General features: G+C 45.8%; 1 protein-coding gene across 1 annotated transcript in view; it reads right to left on the reverse strand.

Annotated features, from left to right (window-relative positions):
* The window catches only part of abhd17c (abhydrolase domain containing 17C, depalmitoylase), a 45,484-nt gene extending 22,978 nt beyond the window's left edge, over nt 1-22,506 (reverse strand). The window contains exon 1 of the mRNA XM_083662076.1: nt 21,715-22,506. Within this exon, the coding sequence (XP_083518202.1) occupies nt 21,715-22,199 (485 nt within the window). The 5' untranslated portion in view covers nt 22,200-22,506. The remainder of the gene's footprint in view (nt 1-21,714) is intronic.
* Nucleotides 22,507-22,881: the final 375 nt, after the last annotated feature.

Here is a 22,881-nt window from a genome sequence, read left to right on the forward strand (position 1 = left end):
GGCGTCAAGGCGGACATCATACTCCCTCCATACTCAGCTGGTGTTGACAGGCACAGCTATATAACCCCAGAACAATGAGCCATCTGAGACCACGGGTAGCACCGTGTGAGAAAAATTTAACCAAAGTGGAAGTGCCATAAACCCGCCTTCTTTCGAATGGCCAGCAGGGGGCAACCCCACTGGCTCCAAAAAAAAGAAGGCCGATTGCATAGAAGTCAATGAGAAAATAACCCTACTTCTTATCTAATTTATGACCTCAGTAAACACTTTAATAATGAGTTTATGGTCTTGATCGCTAGTTTCACGTCTTCGACAGCATGTTGTAAATTATAGTCCCATTTATAGTAAAGTAGATGATGAAGCAGACTGCAGACTATGTTTTGGGGGCGTGATTGACGCGTGATTTCGAAACCCGCACATAGGTTACGCAAAAACCACGCCCTGTGCCCGCCTACGCAGCAGTCAAGCGCCGGGATTGGCCAGGGGCAAGTCTTTTGTCTTCTTTTGACAGCTGGAATCTCCCACATATAAAAAATATAAAATTAAAAATACTAGGCTACAGCACATAGGCCTAGCTCAAACCCCCCCCCCCCCCCTCCAGGCCAGCCGTTTGTTCCAGGCCAGTGAAGTCCCAACAATCTACAAAAACATGCAATAATATAAAATCATAGATAAAAAGTTGAATCGTACACAATAAACAATAAATAAAACCAATGGCCAAGGGGCAGCATCTGTTATTCTGGCTGAGGCGGGTGGTCAGAAAGTCAAATAACATTAAAATACATTGTGTGCTTTGGTGGAATGTAGGATTTTGTCTTTCAATATCCTCATTGCAGCCTCGCTTGGTGTTGTTGCTTCTCACAGGAATGGTGTCCCTGTTAACAGAGAGCCCAACATGAGCATGATCGCCTGGCCAATCCCGGCGCTTGACTGCTGCGTAGGCGGGCACAGGGCGTGGCTTTTGCGTAACCTATGTGTGATTCGAAATCACGCGTGATTGACGGTCAAAACGCCAAACTCAAGGCTGCAAAACGGGAGTTCACAAACCAATGGCTGACGTCACGTTCGCTACGTCCATATTTATCATGGTCTACGTCTGAGATGGTCAGACCCAGAGCCGTGTATATAGAAGAGTCGCGACATCTCCATTCACTCCAATGGACCAGTTTTTTTTTACTCTCAAGAGTTCCAGGAAGTAAGGTCCTGGATTAAGCAGCACTGTCGAGTTGCAGCAACATGGACAGTTTGTGTTGTACTTTGAAAGTTTTTTTCTTTTTCTTGAATCAAATTGTACATTATCAGCTTTACTTTAGCATTCAAAAGTAGCGCGAGCGGCGACACCCATTCCTGGCTGTTCATTGGCTAATGAGTCTCGCATTTTGGTCCTCCGCTGACGCCACTCTCTCTGTCAAGGACACTAGTCAGTCAGACGGAGATAAGAGCGATTCCACTTGAAGAAACGCATGACACCATCTCATCTGCATCAGATCAGGTGGTGTGACATTAGATATGGCAGATGCTTATGAAGCTGTCAGGACGCGTCGGGGAGGTTTATGGTCAGGGGGGGCAGCAGATGCCTATTTAAGATCAGCATCTGTGGCGGGACGAGACAAGGATGTTGGGTCAAGGAGGTCCAGAGGCAGCCTGGCAACATGATCAGTAGGGCTGTGGCGATTCACTTATCTCCCGATTCGATACTATCACGATTCTTGGGTGCCGATTCGATTTATATTGCGATTCTTAAGTATTGCGATTCTACGATTATTGCGATTCGATATTACGATTTATTGCGATTTTTGTTTCTTTTTTTCTTTTCTTTTTTCAGTTTGTTTGCTTTTTTACACTAGATTAGAACATGGGAAAAGTTGAATCATACACTAGAGACTGTATATTATATATCATGAGTAGGGCTGGGCGATATAGTTAAAAACAGTGAAATTTGGGCCGTTTGAAGCCCAATTTGGGCCGTTTGAAGCCAGATTTGGGCCGTTTGAAGTCCAATTGTACAATGAGATGCACCCACTTTAACCCTGAAGTGTAATTATTACTTCAGACTAACTAATAAAGTAATAAAACCACTAGTAAACCAGTAGGCGGCGCCTGGCCTGCTGTTCAGTGAGTGGCCTGACTGCAAGCACCAAAAAAAAAAAAAAAAAAATTTTTTTTTTTTTTTTTTTGCGATTATCGATTCTGGAATAAAAGATCGATCCAAAAAATCGTGACATTAAAAATCGCGATACCTAGGTGAATCGATTTTTTCCCCCACCCCTAATGATCAGCCTCCTGTTTTTATTTGAAACTTGAAAGCAGAATGACGAGGAGGCTGGCTGTGACTTTTACACCGACACACAGACTTCAGCCATCGGTTCTGCTGCCTTATAAAACCTAGAGAGAGACGGAAAGTCGGAGAGAGGGAATTCAGATGTAGGGGGAAAGCACCGATAAGTGAAAGTTTTTTTTAAAGGGTGATGCTATTTTTTTTAAATTGAAGCTATATTTTACTTAATTTTTTTGACAAACCTGTCCCAAACATGGTCTAGGGCAGGGATACTCAACTTGCTTTGCCCGGGGGCCACTTTCGTGAAATGATAGAAGGCCAGGGGCCAGTTGATAAACAATCAATATACATTTTTCTGTAGCGGATTGTAGGTTTTTGGGGTGTCAGCCGGAGTTTAGTCTGACAATGTTGTTGATAGTTAGTTAGGTTAAGTACATACATAAGTGCCTGGGTAGCGAGCAGACGGAGGTATTTGACAATTTAGCAGCTAAATCATAGATTATTGAAAGATATTCCATATTCCAGACTGAAATGCAAGTATTGGGCAGGAGTATTGGCCAGAATGACATGAACATTTGGACACTTATTCAGCGGGTATCTTGCATGTTGCGTTCAGGTGCACTGTAAAAAAAAAAAAAAAAAAAATTGCAATTCCATCGCGGGCCACATGTGGCCAGTTGAGTATCACTGGTCTAGGGCACATACCATGTGGGCGCGGGGGACCTGGGTTCGAATCCAGCCTGGGACCTTTGTCATGTCATTCCCCTCAGCTTTTTTGCAGGCCATGCCATGCCAGGCCACCGGGCATCTGCCCGAAGCGCCTGATGGTGCAGTCCGCACCTGCAGTGGCGTATTGAGTCCAGAGAAGCTTAATAATGTAGCCTACGTGTGGGGCAAAAACAAAACAAAACAAAAAAACACTGCCTGTTTTTACTTCTGGTGAGGTCAAGGAAAAGGTAGGAAGATCGAGTTTGGAGTGACAATATATCGAAATATCGCAATATTCAATATATCGCAATATCGGCGATATTGCAATACTATCGTATCGTGACTCGAGTATCGTTTTAGTACGGTATCGTGGGCATCTGGTGATTCCCACCCCTACTGCCTAGTAGGCTAGTATTAAGAACACATTTTCGTGATGTCGACTTTTGTGATTAATTAATTTCCTTACTTTCGACACCACAAGTGGTTTCCCTCCGCCAATTAACTTGGCTGTAATTCTTTGCTGTCCAGTCCACCGTTTAACAGCTTTTACAAACACTGCTGAAGCCGTCTAACAGCTTTTACAGACACTGCTGAGTGCTGCTGAAGCTACTGAGGAAAATACCACCAGACCGCACTGCAATGATATCAATCATTCTTCCAGCATATTGGCAGTTTGACAGCAGCGACTGACTGGCCGATAAATCCAATTCTCTATAAAAGACCCATGTCGTGCTGATATATCTGTCCAAAAGGAAAGTGTAGGCAGGGAGCAGAAGCCTCCTTCGGGTTGTCGAGACACAGCACCGGTGTAAGCTCACCCCCACACACACCTCCTCTCTGTTCTGGCAGGCTTCCCTGCTGCGGTTCAGACACGGCCCAAAGTCATCCTCTGGGCGCCTGGTCGTAGGCGTGCAGCACCAGGTGGTACCGAGTGGAAAACACGTTTGATATATGTGACCCTGGGCATCGGCGTGGCTTCCGTACAGGGCTTATTCCGCGAGGTGAGAGACAGGGCTGAGACAAACCAGGCCTGATGGAGAGAGAGAGAGGGGAGGACGCCATGTTCCCATGCCTGCCCAGTGCTCACAATCTGGGGAGGAAGCTTTCAACCGACCCCCCTCCCGTCTCCTGACAAGCAGAGCGAGGCAGAGCAGCACGTGGTGCTTTACAGATAGCCATCAGAGAGGATGTGGATGAGAGGTGTGTGTGTGTGTGTGTGTGTGTGTGTGTGTCCTGTCAACTGATGATGCCATCATAACAGCTCTTCAGATAACAGCTGGGGTGTAACTAATCTGCTAGCCTAGACAAATCGTGCCACTGATAAGCGTCAAAGCACTTAACGCCCTTCCTGATATCAGAGCACTGAACCCTCTTCATGATATCAGAGCACTGAACCCTCTTCCTGATATCAGAGCACTGAACTCTCTTACTGATATCAGAGCACTGAACCCTCTTACTGATATCAGAGCACTGAACTCTCTTCCTGATATCAGAGCACTGAACCCTCTTCATGATATCAGAGCACTGAACCCTCTTCATGATATCAGAGCACTGAACCCTCTTCCTGATATCAGAGCACTGAACCCTCTTCCTGATATCAGAGCACTGAACCCTCTTCATGATATCAGAGCACTGAACCCTCTTCCTGATATCAGAGCACTGAACCCTCTTCCTGATATCAGAGCACTGAACCCTCTTCATGATATCAGAGCACTGAACCCTCTTCCTGATATCAGAGCACTGAACCCTCTTCATGATATCAGAGCACTGAACCCTCTTCCTGATATCAGAGCACTGAACTCTCTTACTGATATCAGAGCACTGAACTCTCTTACTGATATCAGAGCACTGAACCCTCTTCATGATATCAGAGCACTGAACCCTCTTCCTGATATCAGAGCACTGAACTCTCTTCCTGATATCAGATCACTGAACCCTCTTCCTGATATCAGAGCACTGAACTCTCTTCCTGATATCAGATCACTGAACCCTCTTCCTGATATCAGAGCACTGAACCCTCTTCCTGATATCAGAGCACTGAACCCTCTTCCTGATATCAGAGCACTGAACCCTCTTCCTGATATCAGAGCACTGAACTCTCTTACTGATATCAGAGCACTGAACTCTCTTACTGATATCAGAGCACTGAACTCTCTTCCTGATATCAGAGCACTGAACTCTCTTCCTGATATCAGAGCACTGAACTCTCTTCCTGATATCAGAGCACTGAACTCTCTTCCTGATATCAGAGCACTGAACCCTCTTACTGATATCAGAGCACTGAACTCTCTTACTGATATCAGAGCACTGAACTCTCTTACTGATATCAGAGCACTGAACTCTCTTCCTGATATCAGAGCACTGAACCCTCTTCCTGATATCAGAGCACTGAACTCTCTTCCTGATATCAGAGCACTGAACCCTCTTCATGATATCAGAGCACTGAACCCTCTTACTGATATCAGAGCACTGAACCCTCTTCCTGATATCAGAGCACTGAACCCTCTTACTGATATCAGAGCACTGAACCCTCTTCCTGATATCAGATCACTGAACCCTCTTCCTGATATCAGAGCACTGAACCCTCTTCCTGATATCAGATCACTGAACCCTCTTCCTGATATCAGAGCACTGAACCCTCTTACTGATATCAGAGCACTGAACCCTCTTCCTGATATCAGATCACTGAACCCTCTTCCTGATATCAGAGCACTGAACCCTCTTCCTGATATCAGATCACTGAACCCTCTTCCTGATATCAGAGCACTGAACTCTCTTCCTGATATCAGAGCACTGAACTCTCTTCCTGATATCAGATCACTGAACCCTCTTCCTGATATCAGATCACTGAACTCTCTTCCTGATATCAGAGCACTGAACTCTCTTCCTGATATCAGATCACTGAACCCTCTTCCTGATATCAGATCACTGAACTCTCTTCCTGATATCAGAGCACTGAACTCTCTTCCTGATATCAGATCACTGAACCCTCTTCCTGATATCAGATCACTGAACCCTCTTCCTGATATCAGAGCACTGAACCCTCTTCCTGATATCAGAGCACTGAACTCTCTTCCTGATATCAGATCACTGAACCCTCTTCCTGATATCAGAGCACTGAACCCTCTTCCTGATATCAGAGCACTGAACTCTCTTCCTGATATCAGATCACTGAACTCTCTTCCTGATATCAGAGCACTGAACTCTCTTCCTGATATCAGATCACTGAACCCTCTTCCTGATATCAGATCACTGAACCCTCTTCCTGATATCAGAGCACTGAACTCTCTTCCTGATATCAGAGCACTGGACGCTTATTTGAATATTACTATGTTCTTTGACATCACACCTAACATTACCATTCAGTTTGACTGGATGTAACGAGATTTTGCATGTACGCGAGCCATATCGTGATATGTTTATCGTTACCGAAGATAATCTTTGGCGATTATCGTGATATTGATTTCAAACATATTGCCCGGGCCTACTTACTGGTGATGGGTTATATGCAACGTGTTGGGAGCAAGTGGTCAAGCCATTGGGATGTTGTCCTGTCTAAAATGGGACAGTCCACGTCGGAATTGGCCTCATCTGCACCCCCCCCAGGCCATCCCGGGTGGTGCACTGACTGTCTGCACACCTGCACTTTGCCCCGCCTCCTCCCTTCTGACGAGAGTGAAGTGCAGGATTTAGTGGAACAGTCAAGTGTGGAAAAAGGTAATTAGATGAAACAAGGAGGCAGTGGTCTGTGCTGATGTGACTTTCAAACTCCAATCCTCCACAGATCACCTGCTCATCACTGAAACGCTCAAACTCATTAACGCTCTGATTAGTTTCAGTTGCAACCGACGCTTAAATGCCGATCGTACACTACTTAGAAAACTTTGAAAAGACTCAAAGTCTGAGACCCGCTCACATCTAAAGACCACGAGTCAAGTTTTCACTCATTTTGAAGAAATGTCCGTAATCAATCATCTGGAAAATTAACCATCAATTATCGATGAATTGATGTGAATGAGTTGACATTAGTTGAGAATAGGTAACGTTTCACAGAAAAGTTCTATGTGGGGAACGAACATGCCCCCCTGCTCTAGCAAATACCACCCGCCACCACCACATACACCCATATCGTTTATCGCGATGCAGACATGTGAATCGAATCGTTGACGGATGAATCGTTATGTCTAAATTTCTGTTGAGATTCCGATTTTAAAGCACTTTCTAAGTAAAAACGGGACTTGATATTTATCTGACTGCTTGTATTAACTGATGAAAAAGTAGCCATGTGCAGTAATAATATAGAAAATTGAGGATTTGATACTTGGAGCTGCAATACTTTGGGCTGTATCCAGATGCATCGTGGAATCGAATCGAAGACGGATGAATCGTAATCGAATCGTGAGGCCAGTGAAGATTCACAGCCCGACCAAACACCCCACCAGCCATTTCTTCAACCACACTGAAAAGTAGTGGATAAATTACCAGTTTATTTGTCATCAAATTACTAGAATCCTGTAAGACATCGTCCATTTAGTAATAAGAGAGTAGGAAATCAATCAGTTTGAATCAAGCAGAGCAGAGAGTGCTTCACGTAACGACATCCTCGTGAAAATGTCCCTAGTAATGAGGACAAACGCTGGGAGAAATTGGACTGGTAATAATAATACCCCACCTGCTCTGTAGCTCAGTGGGAGAAGAAGCCAACCTCTCCATTATAATATACACGAGTGGCTAAACTAATGGCGGTCACTAATGGCCATCGTGTGTGTGTGTGTGTGTGAGAGAGACAGAGCGAGAGAGAAGCAGACACAACACGCCGTGGACAGTGGACGGCGATGCAGAGACGTGATGGACCGCGAGGGGGGAAGACGTGTAGTAAACGATGAGCCTGTTTGACCACAGAACCCAGCTGGAGCGAGCCGAGCGCGAGCGCCGTCCTCCGTCTCCGTCGGCCGCGAGCTGACTCTGCTTCAACGACATCGGCCAAAGCCTTCATGTCGGGGGACGTCACATGGTTTGGCCCGTTGCTCTTCTGGTTAAAAACCCAGCGCTCTCAAAGATGACATAAGTCCATCTCCCCGTTTCCCCCCTATAATTTCCCTTTTTATACAGACCCAGACCCAGATGTTGGCATTTCTCACACAAAAAGAGGTCTACAGCTGTTCTTCTGTTCGGTTGTCTAACAACACCCCTGGTCCGTGTAAACTAAAGAGGACAGACAGACCTGTTCTTCTTCTGATCCTGATTCATTTACATAGATTATACTCCAGCACAAGTGTAAAACAAATAGTTAAGAGCGCCATGTGGGTCTCGAGGGATTCGCTTCTTGACGTTCGCCAGACAAGTGAAATGTGTATGACTTTAAACAGAGCTATGATTTCAATCCAACAGCAAAGAGAGAGGAAATCAATTTTTCTTTTGAGGGGAAAAATAGAAACTTGAATGCCAGCAAAATACGGCCGGGAGGGAAGAAAGAGAGAGAGAGAGAGAGAGAGGGAGGGAGAAAGAGGGAGAGAGGGAGAGAGAGGGAGAGAGAGGGGGGGGAGAGAGAGAGAGGGAGAGAGAGAGGGGGAGAGAGAGAGAGGGAGAGAGGGGGAGAGAGAGAGGGAGGGAGAAAGAGAGGGGGAGAGAGAGAGAGAGGGGGAGAGAGAGAGAGGGAGGGAGAGGGATAGAGGGAGGGAGAGGAAGAGAGGAAGAGAGGGAGAGAGAGAGAGAGGGAGAGAGGGGGAGAGAGAGAGGGGGGGGAGGGAGGGAGAGAGAGAGGGGGAGAGAGAGAGAGGGAGGGAGAGGGATAGAGGGAGGGAGAGGAAGAGAGGGAGAGAGAGAGAGAGAGAGGGAGAAAGAGGGAGGGGGAGAGAGAGAGGGAGAGAGAGAAAGAGAAAGAGAAAGAGGGGGAGAGAGGGAGGAAGAGGGAGAGAGGGAGGGAGAGGGGGACAAAGGGGAAGAGAGAGAGAGAGGGAGGGAGAGGGAGAGAGAGAAAGAGGAGAGAGAGAGGGAGGGAGAAAGAGGGAGAGAGGGAGGGAGAGAGAGGGAGAGAGAGAGGGAGAAAGGGGAAGAGAGAGAGAGAGAGAGAAAGAGGGGGAGAGAGAGGGAGGGAGAAAGAGGGAGAGAGGGAGGGAGAAAGGGGAAGAGAGAGAGAGGGAGGGAGGGAGAGGTTGAAAGAGGGAGAGGGAGAAAGAGTGAGGGAGAGAGGGAGAGAGAGAGGGAGGGAGAAAGGGGAAGAGAGAGAGAGGGAGGGAGGGAGGGAGAGAGGTTGAAAGAGGGAGAGGGAGAAAGAGAGAGGGAGAGAGAGAGAGGGAGGGAGAAAGAGGGGGAGAGAGAGGGAGGGAGAAAGAGGGAGAGAGGGAGAAAGGGGAAGAGAGAGAGAGAGAGAGAGAGGGAGGGAGAGGGAGAGGGAGAGGGAGAGAGAAGAGAGAGAGAGAGAGGGAGAGAGAGAGAGAGGGAGAGAGAGAGAGAGAGAGAGAGAGAGAGAGAGAGAGAGGGAGAGAGAGAGAGAGAGAGAGAGGGAGAGAGAGAGAGAGAGGGAGAGAGAGAGAGAGAGAGAGAGAGGGGAGAAAGAGAGATGTTTGATGTGAACAAAACAAGGCAATTTTCTCATTCCGGGCTAATCAGGGAGTCAACGGTGAAAAGTCCGTGTTGGAGAGGAGTGACATTATTCCCCATCGAGGGGAAGGAGAAGCACGCTGTTTAGTGAAAACACTTGTCCAAACACTTGAGACTGTGAATGGAAAGCTACTGACAGAGAGAGAGAGAGACAGAGAGACACAGAGAGAGAGAGAGAGAGAGAGAGAGAGAGAGAGACACACAGAGAGAGAGAGAGTGAAGCAAGCATGCAGTGTTTCCATATGCAAACTCAGGCCAGTTACGAAGCCGCCTGTCCAAACATCTCGTGGAAACAACACCCGGGCAGCGCACGACATGGCAGCCTTGAAGGCGATGCCAACGCTGAACCAGGTTCAGATGGAAAACGTACGTTTAGCAGTCAAAGTTTTTCCAGCTGAAAAGCGGCTAACGGGCTAACGGGGGCAAACTACAGGCAAAGAGAGGGTGTTATTATTACCTTGGCGCGCGATGAGACAACGCACACAGCGAGGGGTTAATGAATTGAACTAAAGGGTGGCTCTTGATAAAAGGCGTAGACAGAAGTTGGCGGTGTGTGAAGCTTCTCCGCGGGGCCAGAACAAACACTGGCAGATGTTCTCGGGCAGAAGTTGTCCTCCTCGTGTGCCAACCTCTACTGTTCATCCTGAAAATAAGCCTGTGCCTTCTAGCCTTCTAGCCTCTGCCTCACTCCGGACACAACAACCTCAATGGCAGGAAGTAACACAGGTGCAAGCTAGGGCTGCCCCCTGCTGGTGGATTGGTCGATCGGTCGGTCGATGTGCTCTCTTGGTCGACCAGATTCACGTTGGTCGAACAATCGCTAGTGTTAATAATTTCATGGGAGAAATTCAATTTCATAAAAAGAAAAGCGATCCAGAACAAAGTAACGGGCCTGTGGGGGGGTGGGTTGGGGGGGGACCCGACTGGGTTATGCAGGACCCTGACACGAAGCAGAGGGGTCTCGCAACCGTTAAAATGAGCAGAACACCGGTCTGCTAGACAGAATTAACAGACCTAGAACGCCATGATTGACCAATCAGAATTGAGTAAAGCCGTGTAATAAAAGGGGCTGTGACTGGTTTTCAGGTGGGATGTAGTAAATGTGTCTGAACGATCTGCCAGAGAGCAAATAAAACGATGAGCTTAGGTGAGCGTTCATCCTGCAGACATGATGTCACCTGTCTCCACATCGGCACTGATAAAAACCACACCATTGTTCTCCAGGCTGCATGGTGTGCTCAGAGATGCATGGTGTGCTCAGAGATGCATGGTGTGCTCAGAGATGCATGGTGTGCTCAGAGATGGAGAACACTGCTGCACATCATTCAAACCCAAAGAAAACACTTTTCTAAGTGTTATTTGGATCACGCTAGTTCAATAAAACCTTTAGGGGGCGACCATATGAAAGAGATTGTGAGTGTGGGGGGAGACAGGCTAGCACACCTTTGATTAAGGTGAGGAGATGGGGCTAGCTGGTGGTGGGTAGGGAGTTCAGGTGGAATGCATGGCTGCCCTGGAGCAACGTTGAGGAGGATGAAACGATGGAGATTTTCGGGGGGCTGTGTGGAGCCCACTTCAATTCCAAACAGAGCCTGCGAACACAATCATAAACAAAACACCAGGCCAACTCTGGCAGCTGATTATACTCCCAAAAGAGTCTCGGGATAACAACAGCGTCTGAAAACAAAGGGCAAAACGTGCCAGAGCGGTGCCAGGGATGCTGCTGCTGCTGAGGCTGATAAATGAAGCTGAAGCACCAGGAGAGGAGGGGCAGTGGAAGAGATGGACAAGGTGAGGACATGAGGGGGGGAAGGAGACTGAAGCACCAGGAGAGGAGGGGCAGTGGAAGAGATGGACAAGGTGAGGACATGGAGGGGAAAGGAGACTGAAGCACCAGGAGAGGAGGGGCAGTGGAAGGGACAGACAAGGTGAGGACATGGGGGGGAAAGGAGACTGAAGCACCAGGAGAGGAGGGGCAGTGGAAGAGATGGACAAGGTGAGGACATGGAGGGGAAAGGAGACTGAAGCACCAGGAGAGGAGGGGCAGTGGAAGGGAGGGACAAGGTGAGGACATGGGGGGGGAAGGAGACTGAAGCACCAGGAGAGGAGGGGCAGTGGAAGGGACAGACAAGGTGAGGACATAGAGACAGTCGGCATGTGTGGGAACGCCCACAAAATGTTAAACGGCTGGCGCGCAAGTGGGGTAAAACCGCCCATATATCTCAATGGGCCGACTCACCAAAGGACGGTGCTGCGCCTCTAAACTTACAGGTTTGGGGGTTCTAGAGCAGAACACAAGACGTCTGCTGAGGTGTGCGTTTACTGCGGTGGTTAAATCCCTGATCGTGTCTGCCTGGGCTGGGCTATCAGCTAAATTCTAACTTTGCTGAATGGATAGAACGGGGGAATTTACCCCACCCTGACCACGCCCCCAGCCAGCTAACCCAGCGTCTATGATGAGACATCGCCTAAACCAATGGGGGAGAAAGGAGACTGAAGCACCAAGAGAGGAGGGGCAGTGGAAGGGACGGGGTGAAGACATGGGGAAGGAGGCGGGGTCAGTAAAGGTCCAGGTTTTATGGAGCACATTAATTTGCACTTGACCAACGTTGTAAACATTTGGCCCTGTGACCCTGTTTGTCCAAAGTCCTAAAAACCTCCTAAAATTCCTCATATGTCATCTTTACATCTTGTGGCTGTAGAAGTGATTCTGATTAAAGCATCCCAAGTTTCAGACTTTTAGTCATGTCAAGGCCTTCAACTTTGAAATTCTTTCAAATGATAGCAGTAAAAAAGGCTTGATTCTGGCTTAGTGTGTTTCAGGGTTATCAGACCTGAGTCATTGTCAGAACTCACGGAGCAATGTGTCTTTCCAGCATCAGAAAGGAAGCCATTTCAATGTACAAATGTGGGATTTTAACTTTGAAATGTTCTAAAACGATTCAGTAAAAATGCTTTGTTGTTGTCCTGACCTGAACTCAAATATAATCAGTCAATGTCAAGACTTTCTTTCTCTCTCGCAACCCAAAATCAACGAATAATGTGACGATGTCCCTCACAATTTTGTGGAATGTCTTCATTTATACGGCTATAGACGGTTTTCACCAGAGCGCAACCCCCCAGCACTTCCTTTTTCTCAGCATTCGGCAAACTGCAGAAATATTCACTTGACATCGTTACTTTTGTTTTCGCTGCTCAGCTGTATAGACGGTTTTCACAGAATGGTCAGTCCTGCACTTGAATGTTTTTTCTTTTCTTTTATGTCAATAGCAAACACTGCAACAGGAAGTGAGCGGGGGTTCAATTTAGAATGTTTTTGTTGTCAAGTTAAAACCGTCTATAAAACCTCTTTGGTGGTGGCTAAATCGCCTTTGGGGGGCGCCAAAAATCCCCCGCCTATAACACAAGAGAGACACAATCAAACCCCTACAGACTCCAGGGAACAGGACCGATCTGGTGGTGTTTGTGGCTGGGAGGAGGTGGGGATTCTAACTGGCCCTAACAGGCAGAACAGATACTGTAGTTGCACAAGACTGTCGGATTAGCCTGATTCCAGCAATTATTTTCAGTAATAACCAAATCCCTACTGAATACATCTCCCATGTTCTTGCAGGCCTTTCTATGGGCACAATAGGAAGGGAGATTAATTGAATATAATTGATAAAGCTAAGAAAGCCTCCAGCCAATGAATAACTTACTGTAATGTAATTAACTGCGTGTACAAACCAAGGACACTGAAGGCTAAAGGCTGATTTATGGTAGGCCCGCTCGACACTTGTGAAAGTGTCGCTCAACAGAAGATAAAGAGACGAGCAACGTTTCCAACTTATGCTTCGGCGAAAAGTTTCAGTTGTCTCCAACATCTTCCTGAGTCAAAGTCACTGTAAAAACATCTTCCTCTGAGTCCAAGTCACTGAAAAAACATCTTCCTCTGAGTCCAAGTCACTGAAAAAACATAATCTGAGTCCAAGTCACTGTAAAAACATCTTCCTCTGAGTCCAAGTCACTGAAAAAACATAATCTGAGTCCAAGTCACTGTAAAAACATCTTCCTCTGAGTCCAAGTCACTGAAAAAACATAATCTGAGTCCAAGTCACTGTAAAAACATCTTCCTCTGAGTCCAAGTCACTGAAAAAACATAATCTGAGTCCAAGTCACTGAAAAAACATAATCTGAGTCCAAGTCAGTGAAAAACATCTTCCTCTGAGTCCAAGTCACTGTAAAAACATCTTCCTCTGAGTCCAAGTCAGTGAAAAACATCTTCCTCTGAGTCCAAGTCACTGTAAAAACATCTTCCTCTGAGTCCAAGTCAGTGAAAAACATCTTCCTCTGAGTCCAAGTCAGTGAAAAACATATTCCTCTGAGTCCAAGTCACTGTAAAAACATCTTCCTCTGAGTCCAAGTCAGTGAAAAACATCTTCCTCTGAGTCCAAGTCACTGAAAAACATATCTGAGTCCAAGTCAGTGAAAAACATCTTCCTCTGAGTCCAAGTCACTGTAAAAACATCTTCCTCTGAGTCCAAGTCACTGTAAAAACATCTTCCTCTGAGTCCAAGTCAGTGAAAAACATCTTCCTCTGAGTCCAAGTCACTGTAAAAACATCTTCCTCTGAGTCCAAGTCACTGTAAAAACATCTTCCTCTGAGTCCAAGTCACTGTAAAAACATCTTCCTCTGAGTCCAAGTCACTGAAAAACATCTTCCTCTGAGTCCAAGTCACTGTAAAAACATCTTCCTCTGAGTCCAAGTCACTGTAAAAACATCTTCCTCTGAGTACAAGTCACTGTAAAAACATCTTCCTCTGAGTCCAAGTCACTGTAAAAACATCTTCCTCTGAGTCCAAGTCACTGTAAAAACATCTTCCTCTGAGTCCAAGTCACTGTAAAAACATCTTCCTCTGAGTCCAAGTCACTGAAAAACATCTTCCTCTGAGTCCAAGTCACTGTAAAAACATCTTCCTCTGAGTCCAAGTCACTGTAAAAACATCTTCATCTGAGTCCAAGTCACTGTAAAAACATCTTCCTCTGAGTCCAAGTCACTGTAAAAACATCTTCCTCTGAGTCCAAGTCACTGTAAAAACATCTTCCTCTGAGTCCAAGTCACTGTAAAAACATCTTCATCTGAGTCCAAGTCACTGTAAAAACATCTTCCTCTGAGTCCAAGTCACTGTAAAAACATCTTCCTCTGAGTCCAAGTCAGTGAAAAACATCTTCCTCTGAGTCCAAGTCACTGTAAAAACATCTTCCTCTAAGTCCAAGTCACTGTAAAAACATCTTCCTCTGAGTCCAAGTCACTGAAAAACATCTTCCTCTGAGTCCAAGTCACTGAAAAACATCTTCCTCTAAGTCCAAGTCAGTGAAAAACATCTTCCTCTAAGTCCAAGTCACTGTAAAAACATCTTCCTCTGAGTCCAAGTCACTGAAAAACATCTTCCTCTGAGTCCAAGTCACTGAAAAACATCTTCCTCTAAGTCCAAGTCACTGTAAAAACATCTTCCTCTAAGTCCAAGTCACTGTAAAAACATCTTCCTCTGAGTCCAAGTCACTGAAAAACATCTTCCTCTGAGTCCAAGTCACTGTAAAAACATCTTCCTCTGAGTCCAAGTCACTGTAAAAACATCTTCATCTGAGTCCAAGTCACTGTAAAAACATCTTCCTAAAAACATCTTCATCTGAGTCCAAGTCACTGTAAAAACATCTTCCTCTGAGTCCAAATCACTGAAAAACATATCTGAGTCCAAGTCACTGTAAAAACATATTCCTCTGTGTCCAAGTCCAAGAACGTCAGAATCGATTCTTGGGAGTTGGGAATCGATCCCGGAATCGTGGCATCAAAAATCGCGATCCTTTCAAGAATTGACTTTTTGGAACACCCCTAATGAAAAAGGTATCTGTTTCCACTCCTCAGTCCTCCTCTCCCTCTCTCTCTCTCTCTGGATTTTATCGGCCAGAAAGAACTGATGGCTCAAATCTGTGTGTCGGTGTTGACGTTAGACAGCTGTTGAGCTCCTCATCATATTAATCATCATCGCCATGATCATCGAGATGAATATCAGCACAAAATATTCACTATATCGGCAGCGCCAAATCAAAAATCGGTCTTTGAAAACCCCTATTAGCCACGCCCCACTATCAGCGGTGTTGTCGGGAACTGTGTGAAGAAACAAAGATGATCTCATGACGCCCACCAGGGAAAAACGATCAACCAATGTCTGTCTGTCTACGAGCGTAATGCTGTCTTTTGATTGGAATTTGCCATTACTAAATCCAAATTAGAGACCCTGGGAAAAAACATTCTGCAGATTCGGTCGGGTCCAAGTAGTTCATCTCGTTGGATTGTAATCTTTGTCCATCACACTTCATCGATGGACGCAGGGTTTCACTGGCTGTCGTGCCAACACTAAACACACAAGAGGAATGTCAAGACTGGGCAGAATCACGCCGCAGCAAAAGAAGCAAAGACATTTCCTTCTCCCCCCTTTTTCATCCTGCAATAAAAGCACAGGAATCTGGGCCTCGGCTGTGTTCAGAAGAACCACAGAGCCGCATCCTCACTGATGTGGCGCTGCGTACCCTTCGCTAATGAAAGAAAGCCATGCTCGTATATGAATTGGCTCAGTGGGAGATCCAAGCGAGCCATACGATCCGGTGTTTCCCCTAGAAACATTTTCAGGCCTGGAGATGGATTGCCTGGGATTTTCGAAACGTACCCCCCGACCGCAACGGCGGGGGCCCTCGCTGGCGACGCTAAACTTTTAGCGAACCTGTTTGCATCTATGTTCACAATGGCATCCCCAAGTGGGTATGAGGATACCCATAATAATTATGGGATGTGCGTTTCCCAGGCAACGACGCACGTTGACACGTTTTGGGACAGCGCGGCACGCTCCTAAAAGCAAGATGCTTGTTGTTTTGAATGATTTGGCATCTTCTATTACTGTCAACACTAGTATTGTTGTATTGTAATAATATGCCATAAAGGTTTATTGAAATTTTGGAGAAAGCAGGGGGAAAAATCTATAATAATAAAAAAAAAAAAAAAAATCTGGCCTGGCGGGGGCGCCATTGGTAGAATGGTAGGGGAAACACTGAGCCATCCAAACGGTGACGGGGGTGACTGGTTATTCCAGTTATTGCTTTAAAGCCTCAGAGGGAAGAACGCGCACGCACGTGAAGGCAGCAGTGAAGGACTGCATCAGGCTATACCCAGAAGAAACGTAATAATAATGCCATTTCAAAGAGGTGGGGGGAATAGGTCTAGGCTAATAAACGCATTTAGCCATTATGAAAATGCCAAGCCAACTAGTCGCGTTTGTGCAAACTAATCTTTCTTCATCTTCAAAGTGTTTCGAGCTGCTGCTCCGATTCAGGCAGTGCCCCCCAAAGGCTGAGTAATAGGCCCTACTACCACTATGAAGTCAAATTGGCGTTTTTAGGAGGCGCAGTCGCAATGATTTTTTTTCTCCACAAAATGTAATTAAAAAGATATTGAATAAACATAAACCTTCTCCTAAGGTACTTAGCCCCCCTAAAGAGAGCCTTAATGATTAAGAGTGTTTTACGCTTGGGCAGACAGCCTCGACTCTAAAGGGTCAGGGCGGGCGTAATGAAATGTTTCATTTTTAATGCTGGGTGGGAGGAGAGGAGAGGCCCGGGCTCTTCTTTCAATGGCATTTAGACGATCTGTCAAACGGAACATTAATCTGAGGCCTGTTCAGAATGAGAAATCCACTTAAGTTGATACAAGGAGCGATCAGCCGGCGGCCGCCCGTTATGACAGCAGGGTGACAATAACAATAGGCCAATAACACTGAAGGCTCTATATGACTGGGTCTATATTAATAACTTGAGTGTAAAAACATCACACGCCTCCCAGGGAGGCAACGTGATGGACACACCAGGCCACCACCACCTCTCTTCACTCTGTCTGGTGGTACCTGGCTTTTGAATGTCTGGTGGTACCTGGCTTTGAAAGACAAGGAGAAGCGGAGTCAATTGTGAAGTTCGACTAGGGATGCACCCATGTGACAATTTGGGCCGATACCGAACATTGACGTTATGGCCGATATTTACCGAGGTCGATATGAATCTGTATAAAAACACATTTCTATTATAATACAATTTTGTACATATTGAAAAACACGTGTAAACACTGTGAATTTGAAAAAGTGATGCATTTCTTTATTTCCAAAACATTTGGAAAAGCCCATAAATCATAGATTTATCACAATGTTTCCTCTCAATGGGAACATTTTGGCTGATAGCGATAACCGATATTAACATTTGCAACATCGGACCGATGCAAATATGTAAAAAAATTACAACATCTGCCGATACCGATATGATTGCCGATATATCGTGCATCCCTAGGTTTGACTCTTCTCCTTCTTTAGCACTGAGATGGGCGGTCAGCAGCTTCTGAATGGCAGAAATGCCCTTATTTGCGGTTCTGTAAAATGAATTGGGAACAATCCGATGCTAAATCCTCTCTACACCTACAGTATTGTTGATGCTAAACATAATAGCGTAGGTCCACACAGCCACAGAGGGTGCTGCCTTCGTTGGTGTCTGTGTGCTACATTCACATCTGCCAGAGTGCACATCCATTCCTTCTAGGGGTGTCAAAAATAATCGATTATAAGATGCATCGCGATGCGGACCTGCACGATTCTGCATCGATTCACAAATATCAAAAATCGATTAAAAAATAAAAAATAAATATATATATATAATCAAATAAAATATAATGGAAGTACATGCAGTTGTTTATTTTAATTATGGATCATAATACAATGCAATTCTAAATGCACTTTTATTTTAAAAGTAGCCACACAGTGAGAAAAAAGAGAAAAAAAATCATGTATTCGGGGAAAAAGGTGATGCATCGATTTACGATGCATCAAGATGCATCGTAAATCGTTATCGAATCGAAGCCCTCTGAATCGTAATTGAATCGAATTGTGAGGCCAGTGAAGATTCACAGCCCTAATTCCTTCTCAACAAGAGTCAATGTGCAACGAGTGGAAACATATTGAAGTAGCTGAGTAGGTGTCTACTAAGACAAGACAAAGGAGCAAAGTGAGACGGATACAATATGCAACAGTGCAGCAGCTCTGTGCACTGGCAGGCAGCTACATACATTTTGCAGGGACATCCGTCTCAAGTCAATTGTCGGTGAATGGGGGACAATAGGGTTGGGCAGACTGCTGCCAATCAATTGTCATCATCATCATGTATATTGCATGTATACTGGTGTGTCCAATGTCCATCCATGTCGGGAGACAAAGACAGAGACGCAGGAATGCGCGCGCGCACGTGCACGTACGTACACACACACACACACACACACACACACACACACACACACAGTGTGGGGAGTAGGCACGGTGACTCCATTTGTGCTGCAGCTTTTAAATTGACACAAGGAAAGGACATTTCTACATTTTAATAGTAGCAAAAATAAAATTAATAAAATAAGGAAATAAAGTACAAAACACTTGAATGCGACAAAGCCAGCACAGGAACGCGCTGGTTAATGTCGGCTGTGTTTAAGCAATAAATAGGTTCTTAGACCACCGCAAGTCTTAATGTTTCTCCCTGCGTGTACTTCCACATTTCCACATTTGACTGACAGACTGTGGTAGTCACGGTTAAATAGGCGGTTAACCAAAATAATGTATAAACGAATAACTAATAAATCATGTGCACAAGTAACAATAACACTTAGGCTGTGGCCACACTGATCCGTCAGAAAATGGACAGATATAATAAAACGCATAGATGTGTGTCCGTTGCATGTGCAAGTAACCTACTTGTACAGCAGGTGGCGGTAAGCGCCTTGAAGGTGTCGGCAACCCGCCTAGTATAAACCAAGAGAAGAAGAAAGCTGGCGTTAGCTAGCTGTTAGCTCTGTGTGCTACGTTACTAAGCAGCCTTGATATCTGTTGGCTAGTTGTTGACATTTATAAATGGCATTATGGCTCTAAAATAACTTCTTCTTTTTTACTGTCATGGCACGATTTCCGCTCTGAGAACGCCTCCTCGACTCCGATTGGCTAAACAGACGGTGACTATCCGTCTATCCGATACGTCCATCCAGAAAAAGTTCAGCCCTCTTGAACTTTCTGTCCATCAAAACGTATGCAAATTTGCTGGATACGTACGCTTCATCAGTGCTCTACGGACAGACGGACAGAGTCAGTGTGGCCACACCCCCTTAAATCACAAATAACTCCTGGATTGAACTGATCATCACAGATTGAGTGGCTGGAAGCGCGCTGACGTCCTGTAAAATGTTGGGTCTGACCACGTGAGATCAGTTGTATTATGAGGGAATGAAGTTTTCCCGTGCAGCCGTCAGCACTAGAAATATGGTGTCTTGCTCCGCCGTACGCAACCTCATTATCCTTTTTCATGTGGGCCGTAAACGCCTTGAGAAAGCACAATAAATCAATACCTTTATTACAGTTCATAGTTTTATTGTAGGCTTAGAGGACTGTCTCCATGTACGACTGACACTCGACTACAAATCAAGACCGTTTCACATGGGTGACTTGACTGTGTTAAGAGTCCAAGTTCCTAACTGTGCATATAAAATCAATCATCTACGGGGGCTTTTCTTTAGTGCCTGCAAAAGCTGTTTCCCTGCAAGCCCTCCGTTCAGAAAAATAAACTTTGCGCAGTAATATAGAAGGATGTGATACTTGGAGCTGCGATACTTTGTTTTGAGCTGTATCCAGATGCATCGTGGAATCGAATCGAAGACAAGTTTAATCGTAATCGAAGTAAATCGTGAAGCAGGCCAGTGGAGATTCACAGCAGAATTTTTATGCAGGGAAGAAAAGTTTTGGACAGAACAAAACAAATGAACTGAGCTGAGCTGGAGAGATTGTTTTATGGTGCTGTGGATGGAGGGAGTGTATGGAGAGCTGTGTGCTCATGATGGCTGCCACAGCATTGACCTCAGAATTCTGATCATTTTGATTGAATAACGCATTGATCCCAATTGTATAGACCTTATTCGCTAACCCCGGACGGCGCCATATTGTTGACATACCGTCCTGCAGCTGACAACTATAGTAACGGCCTTATTGTCGTTCCTGTTCCATTACAAAATAGCGATGGTGATGACAGCAATAAAAAATGCTGCCGTTAATGCCTGTAATAATAAACAAAAGAAAAAACGAGGTGAACAGACTTTGCTGTGAGGACGGAGCTGTCAGAAAGTTTCACCTCTCTCAACTAACTATCCACACACCTCTCCTGTGCTGCGGACGTATCCTCCGTCTCGCTCCCTTCACGTCTGTGGACGGTAGAGATAGAAACAAACCACGGGGACTTTATTGCTGTCATTACTACAGCCATGCCTAACGCAGGTCACCGAACACAATTGGAACGATACAGGTAACGCTAACGGCGGCTAGCTTCCTATAATAAACGCTGCTCTCACATAGGTTTTCACTTAAGAGCTGCAGCGCTTTGTCGAGAACATGGCGGCGGTGGGCGTGCCCGTACGTGAGTGACGTCAATCGAATAAGGTCTTTAATGTCTTGTCACATGCTTTGCTCCGCGCCGGTCACCCAGCCAACTCTGTTCCTCTGCACACCCCATCTCTGCTTGTTTCTCTTGGAGAAAAAAGTGGCGAAACGTCACGTCGCTCCGATGCGTTTCGGCAGCACAACATCCCAGGTTGTGATGACGGGCCTGGCCATAAGTGACCAATGTTTGAATAACAGTACAGGCTTCATACAGACTTTATTTCAAATCAAAGGACTTTCAGTCTTTTCCAGTACTATTTTTCTGTTCATAAGCACACACACACAAAAGCAAGAAACAGTTCTGTATTGATATCACAGGTTCACACAGGCTTTTACGTTGTCTTTCCCAGAATACACTTGCATTCTATCAAACACTGCAGTGCAAAGTAACATCTTATTTATTTGCTTATTTGTTGATTTCAACAGGCTAAATCTCCAGATATCCATGTACTTACATTAAAAAAATTCAAGGACTTCCAGCACTTTAGGGACCTTGTATGAACCCTGGAATAAGCTTCAGTAGCAGGCAGCCATAGCCCAACACATTAGCCTCTCTCTCTCTCGTTCATACGGTAGGTAGGCTATACTCACTTGTTCCTCAGCACCTGCCAGGCCGCCTCGATGTCCGCGTACAGGTTCTTCTCGGAGGGCTTCCCGCTGCTGACGCCGTAGCCCGAGTAGTCGTAGGAGAACACGTTGCAGTTGATTCTGGAGCCCAGGCCGATGTAGAAGCTGCACATCTGCCCCAGGTCCACGGCGTTCCCGTGCGAGAACAGCAGCGTGTAGCGACTGTTCGGGGCGCAGCGCACGAACATGCAGCCCACCCGGTTGCCCCGGCTGCTCCGGGTGGTGAACACCTCCACGGCGTCCAGCTCCCGCTGGGAGTACTGCCAGTCCGCCCGCTCGGTCAGATGCAGGCTGGTGGCCCCTTCGGCGTCCGTGTGCACCGAGTAGGTGGGCTCCGGCGGGAGGAACGCCAGCTTGGCCGCGATGCGACTGGGACAGGGCGGACAGCAGAACAGCCAGCACAGCTCACCGAGAGAAAACCCATTCATCCTAGGGCCTTGTTCGGGCATTTAGGGCGCAAACTTACCAAGTTTAAATACTTTCTTTACAAACAACAAAAAGCAATGATCGTCTTCTGAGAGGTCCAAATTGTTTCACATTAACGAGCTTTCTTGCGAGAAGAGCTGGAGTGACAGGTGGATCAGCTGTGTGCACTATGCAGCTAGCTTAGCGCGCTAGCCGGCTAGCAGTTAGCTCGCAGCTAAACTCGCAATTCATTGAGAGGCATGGACTGTTTATATCTGACCTTAAGCGCGATGTTGATGTTCATATTGTTTCACAGCACAAAGTAGAGCAGCGACTGGTCTCAGTTGAACGATTCCGCCTCTATCAAACATAGCTTGCTTAAGCGCTAAGGTTTGTTGCTAATGTAGTGTGAGCGGCCATTTCTCTGAGCAGGACTTCCGGCCGCCACAACAGGATATCCGGTATGCTGCAGGCTGCACATTTTATTTGGTCTTTTTAACATATTTATGATTAAAACATAATAATAAAATAAACTAGTTATGGCAAAGTACAGCTGCAGCCAACATCATGCCGCTTTATAGCTTTTGAAAAATATTATTATTTTATGATGCAAAACCGAATAATACTGAAACAGGGATGTAATCACAGGCTTGAACAAACACAGTAATGCCTGTTCTTGATTATAATAGTATTGTTTTTGGTGTAATATTAGAAGACAAAAAATTG

Source organism: Poromitra crassiceps (assembly GCF_964638095.1).
Source record: "Poromitra crassiceps genome assembly, chromosome: 28".
In the NCBI taxonomy this organism is placed as follows: Eukaryota; Metazoa; Chordata; class Actinopteri; order Beryciformes; family Melamphaidae; genus Poromitra; species Poromitra crassiceps.